Source organism: Trachurus japonicus, chromosome 8 (genome assembly GCF_045865225.1).
Source record: "Trachurus japonicus isolate A0001 chromosome 8, Traja_1.0".
NCBI lineage: Eukaryota > Metazoa > Chordata > Actinopteri > Carangiformes > Carangidae > Trachurus > Trachurus japonicus.
The window spans coordinates 12,034,652-12,040,736 of record NC_140914.1 but is presented as its reverse complement, the minus strand read 5'-3'; the positions used below and the strand labels follow the sequence as shown (position 1 = coordinate 12,040,736).

Sequence of the window (6,085 nt, the reverse complement as noted above, 5' to 3'; positions counted from 1 at the left end):
GTAGAACTCATTACAAAGCTACAGCAGTATTTTCTAATATGAAAAAAAAAATCCTTATGACCCACTGGTTAAACCTGGTGTGACCTAGTTTTGAATTTCTTTTCCTGAGCAGCAGCAGCGGCTAACATTTGTGTGTTTAGACATTTTCAACCAAAATCAATGACATGGAAAATGAAAATGGAATGAAAAACAATGTTCATGTATGAGATGTAAGAAACCGCTTCACAACATACAGCATAGTAGATGTTAACTACAGTAACGAGAGCCACAAGGACATTTTAACTGAACTAATACAAGCTGCATCTTTATGAATATGTCATGTAGCTGGTGTAAAGTGGGTCTGGTGTGCTTTAATCTATGATGTATAAAAAACGCCATGGGGGACATGTTTACACACATGTGTATGTAGAAATGTCTTCTTGCAAGGAGTTAACACTACACATACTATGATGTAATCATTAATTAAACGTCTTCATTGCCTCGCTGTGGCCTGATTGGATGAACATCGTGTCTCGCTGCCTTCCTTCTGTATCGTTTTGGCACATTTGAAAACTCACCTTTGAAACATGACCACATGAAGCATGACCTTTAATTAAAGAGAAGGACATGCAAGGCTTCTCTGAGGTGTCATGTCTTGGTACAAAGTGTGACTCTAAACAAAAACAAAAAGTGAACAAAATCCCAGCATGAACTTATATATATTCCCAGCACATCAGAGACATGACACACAGTAATGGAACAGTCTGAAGCTGCTTTATTTTTGATAAATAGGGGGGTCTCTTTTTCTGTTATCAGTCTGAACTTTTGCATTCACATTATTGACTTAGATATTAAAGTGTCACTATGAGTTTGGAGCAAGAACATGTGCATATATCCGCTCGTATAGTCTGTGCTTTCAGATTCTTCTCCACCCTCTCCCTTTGTACCGTCAGACTCTAAACTCTGCTCTTCCAGTTCAAGCTTGTGATTTCTCACTCATATGGATGCGACGCACACTTTACCAAATAGATCTGAATGTCAATGCTGAAATATTGTATATTGATATTTGCATTACAATTTTGTTTAGATCAAAATGATCAGTCAAGGACACAGATGGTCAGCCAGCGCGTGAAAGGGAGCGGCCCAACCAATTTCATACCTACTGCTGCCTACTCAGAGCGCATAACAATTCCGCTGAGCCGGTTGTATTTGACATTGTGAATGTGTCATGTTCATATGGGATGGCTCCTTTCGGATCAGCCTGATGCAGCACTTGCAGACTTCAGTGGAGTCCAACATTCACCTTAAAAAAAAAAAAAAAAGTCATACAAGCACTTTTGCTAAACGGTGAAAATCCCTCAAGTGCTCGTCTCGTCTGCGGCTGTAAAAGCAGATGTGGCTGCTGTGCTTGCCCATCTGTAGCCAATATATAGTATGGGGACCTGCTAAACTCTCCTTGGCCTGCATACCATTTCAATACAGCTCTAATACAGCTCAGGTAAAATGCTGTTGCTTGCAGGTGTATTCTTGTTGGTTTTCATCACACATGTACATGAAATGAAACATTTTGTGAGCGAATAATTCTTCCATACTTACTCTACATCTGTTGCTATTAACTCAGTCTTTGCACCACCTATGGAATCAAGCAGGCTAAAATTCATACTATTTACTCTATTCCCTCCATATAATGCTTTGAATATTTTATTCCTGGTCTGATCGGAGCCCAGGAAGAATAGTTGATGCAAACTACATCAGCTAATGGGGATCCAAATCAAATCAAATCAAATCAAATCAAATCAAATCAAATCAAATCAAATCAAATCAAATCCTGGTAAACAAAGGGCACGAGAGCAGTGCCACTATTTGATAAAACTCTGCTAAAAATCTAAATAAATAAATAAGCAGTAAGACTGATCTGCTCCTAAAATTAAGGCTCCATTGACAGTTAATCAAAAACGTCCCGCTTCTATGGTTTCTTGCTGTGGGTTGAGCGAGCCGTTTCTGTTACCTAATATTGATGTAACATGAAATGCAACAGGTCAGAGGATCTACTTGTTTTTAAACTAAAGGAAATCTACTGTTGATAATGCTTCATTGGAGCTCAGTTAAATTACACTAAATTGGAAACCACAGTTTCTGGGAAAATTAACTATGCAAATTAAGTCGGCTATAATCTAGTATTGTGAACAATGCAGAAACCTTGATAATTATCTGTGAGGAAAACAAAAAGACACACAATGTGCTCTCTATCTGTACGTTTTTTTTATCTTCCTGTCTGCTGCAAACCTCAGGCAGAAAATGAAAAAAAGAGATCAGCCAAATTTTTCTTTTTCACCAACCGTCTCAGTTAAAAGTAGCCTACAGAGAACAGAAAATGTCTCTGCAACAACTCATCTGTCAAATATAGTTAGTTGAGTGTAACTACATGATTTCTCGCCATCTTGTAGTATAGACTAGTATAAATATAAAGTGGCAAAAATGGATTCATCTGAATCATCCCTATAAGTGCAGAGTACATAAATGTCATTCCTGTCACTGCTTTGGTCATTCTTAGAAAAAGTCCGTAATGGTTATGTATTATTCCACTTTACTGCTGAAATCTATAAATGACAATAGGAATTAAAACATACCTGGAAATAGAAAATAACACCAAAGTAGTGAAATGTTATACAACTACTCATGTCTTGTATGATTTTAAGCCTGCGTGATGGTATAATTCTGTTGACGTCGGTGTACGTCATCACGCAGAAGGCACCCGGCGCACGCTGCACTAAGCGAGGCACGTTTGTTTCGGTTTGTTTTCATGGTGGACTGGACACTGGGCAGTGGATGACTGAGCGCTGCAGAAGTTGTGGAAAGTGAAACGATTCAGCCCAGAAACGAGTTTTGCACCGTGAAACAGACGAAGACACGAGGTGAGGACATTTCATTTCAACCAGACACTGATCAGGGTGTCGACTGTTGCCATGTTTACCGGAGCTAACAGTACAGTAGCTGTGTAGCTAATGTTAGCATCTGAGTAGTTGCCCACTTCTCTGTCATGCAGGGATAATAAAACTGAAAATCACACTGAAGCTGGTAGGACGTGCCTTTTTTTCATCGTGGGTGTGCTCTTACCACTCCCCATTGACGCCGTTAGGCGTGTTTACTTAGCAGCTAATAATGTGCTGTAGTACAGATTATACAATCAGTCTTTAACTTGAAATCCCTTTATTATTTGAGGACAGTTAGTTAATGACTGAATTCATGCCTGAGCTCCAGGGTGTTTTCGCGAGTACTCCAGCCCTTAGGCAAAGCTTCTTGCCATAAAAGCAGGGGGGAAAAATCTAACTAGAAAACGTATTAAAAGTGTTTCATTTGATCAGTCAATCAACAGTATAAATTAGTATAAATTCTGTTAAAATGAATCCTTCTTACAAGAATGCAGCACAATGAAGTTAGCTGACAGTGGGGGGTTCCTTTGCAATGTGCAATCAGCAGTTTGACAAATACTGGCTGATATCATCTACTTCCACCTTTATGATCATCTTTGTCAAAGTAAATGTGATATAATGTGATATAGGTTACCATTAGTTTGCAGAACAAACATCTAATGAAATCACTCTGGGGTTTACCAAACCATGATGGGTTTTAATGGGTATAAAAATAATCATTATTTATAGCCACAAATAAATGTCAAACCTTTCATGGTGCCAACATTCTTAATCAGAAAATGTGTCTGTGTGGTATCTTTTGAATAATAATAATAATACTCATGTCATGTACCATTTCCTGTTTTTTCTCTCCCTAGGATTAACACTATGACTTCTCCCGAGCCCGTCATCAGGTCGAAACAGACAGAGAAAGACGTCAATGGAGTTTCAACACAAGTCGTCTGTACAGAGTTTAGTAATTACATATTTGTAGTTCTCACTCAGTACGGCAAAATTGGGACACTGATATCCGTCACACCTGACTCCAGGTCTAATGATATCAGCACCCCAACGTTCTCCACCAAAGTGCTTCTGGGCAAAGACGAGGTACGCTGGATGAATCTGTTGAGATAAATAATGTATCAGTGGGTATCGAGGGATATCAGACAGACTCGGCCCAACTCATTTCATACTGTGAAAGGGCAGATGAGATTGGTTCTGACCTGCTCTGGTAGATTGGGAAAATTAGATATTTTCAGGCCTTTTACTATTTACACAAGAAAACTCATTTAATCTCTGCATGAGCATGTCATTTTCAAACTAGCACACTGTGCTGGAATCATCAGTAGAAATGGATTAAAACAGTATTTTATCGTGCGGTTGACAAAACTGTTGGCAAAACTTACACTATCTTGTAAACAACACTATCATAAAAAATAATATGTCAATAACATAACACTGTTGTGTTATATAGTGTGTAATGTCTCAACAGGGAGTCTTCATCTCTTTTATAATCTGGTTTGTTGGATTATAGAAGAATCTGCCACAGCCACCTTTCTGTTTTTCACTGAAATAGAATCAAGTCATAGTAAGATTTGCAGATATTGTTTTCTGTAAAAGTACCCGCCAATAATGCGCCATGTCACTAATGGAAAATTATAACTATTTACTCTGAAGAAATCGAAATCGCTTCAAAGAATCACTTTTTAGTTTTCTCCTGATGCAAACATGTTACATAGCAGCATTTCTGTGTGTCATGATCTAATAACCTCGTTTGTGTTTCTGTTTTCAGCCACTGACGCATGTCTGTGCCAAAAACCTGGCAACATTTGTGTCACAAGAAGCTGGCAACAGGCCTGTGTTACTGGGACTGGCACTAAAGGATTCCTCCATAGATTCAGTGAAACAAATGAAAGAGGTCATTAAAAGCTGTAAAGTCTGGTAGTCTGGTCAACACAATGGACATATAGCCCTTGGGATGCCTCCATTGTCACATTTTTCTGTTGTGTCTTTTTGTGTGTCTGAATACTGGTTTGTAGTTGAAGAAACTTGAGGCTTGAGGTCCGATGTCATTCACTCTGATTCCTTTGATTCGTTGAAATAGGAAGGAATGTCTCCTACCAAGAACGCAATTTTGAGTTTATCTGGTTTTCTGCAGGCCACTGTGCTCTCACAAACTGAAGAGGTGTGCAATGACAAAGTTATGCTTGGCCAATAGCTGCAGTTATATCACTGTGTAAAATATATATTTGACCTTCCAGCTTTTATTCCAAGTTTGTAAAACTTAATACTGTTATTTTTGTACTTTTGAATGTTTAAATATTTAAATATTCAGAACTATCTCTTGAGGATGATTCAGAAATAAAACAGGTCTCTTCTAAAAGTTGTCTTTTTTTCTGTCTTTGAAACAAAAGCAGCTCAGTCATCTCCACTCCAGTGAAGGATAATTTGGGTTTAGCACTCGATCAACATTTTAAGTATCACAAATCTTTCCATCCAAGTGGAAAATTGGGCCAGGCCTTTTCTAATCATGCCGAGGTCTTTGCTTCATTCATCAATTATAGCAGTATTACAGAGGCCACAATGCAGCAACCCTTCAGTCTCCCTCAGCACATTTCCAACACATCCTATGTCAGTCATGTTTTACATTATCCTCTGGACTTTGTAATATAGTGTATAATTGTAGTATAAAGATGTAATAAACATTTCTATAGTTTGACTGATTTGGGATAGTTGTGTCCTTGCTGAATTTAAATATCTGTCTGATTGTCTTGATTATTGATTTTGGTTTATAAAAAATCTTTGGTCTATATAGTTTTGATACTCTCAAGCACAAAAATCATTCAAAAGACTAAATGTCAAAATTATAGCAGATTGTTTCTTGTCAACTGGTCCAGCTCAAATATATGTCCCTGTTTTAAATTCTTGTAACAGATTGTTTTATTGTGCACTGTTTATACGTGTTAGTGTGTGTGTTTATTAGTTATTGTTGATAAGTTAAGTGATATATTTATTTTTGCTGATGTCCTTTTAAAAAAAACATTAAGCAAACATAAAGACATGACATAGCAAAAGACAGGGAAGACCCAAAACAGCAAAAAGGTAAATGGATTGAGATAAATTGTGATAAGCAAAACAAGAAAAGAAGAGAAAAAATAAGTAAATAGTCATAAGTCATATTTTATGAAACAGCT

The 6,085-nt window shown here is 37.5% G+C and overlaps 1 protein-coding gene across 1 annotated transcript; it reads left to right on the top strand.

Annotated features, from left to right (window-relative positions):
• Positions 1–2,710: 2,710 nt before the first annotated feature.
• Positions 2,711–5,274, top strand: psmg3 (proteasome (prosome, macropain) assembly chaperone 3). Its single transcript, XM_085783851.1, has 3 exons — positions 2,711–2,894; positions 3,770–3,998; positions 4,684–5,274. Exons 2-3 carry the CDS (start codon positions 3,780–3,782, stop codon positions 4,834–4,836), a joined length of 372 nt encoding a protein of 123 aa, XP_085639977.1. The 5' UTR covers positions 2,711–2,894; positions 3,770–3,779; the 3' UTR covers positions 4,837–5,274.
• The last annotated feature ends 811 nt before the right edge of the window (positions 5,275–6,085 follow it).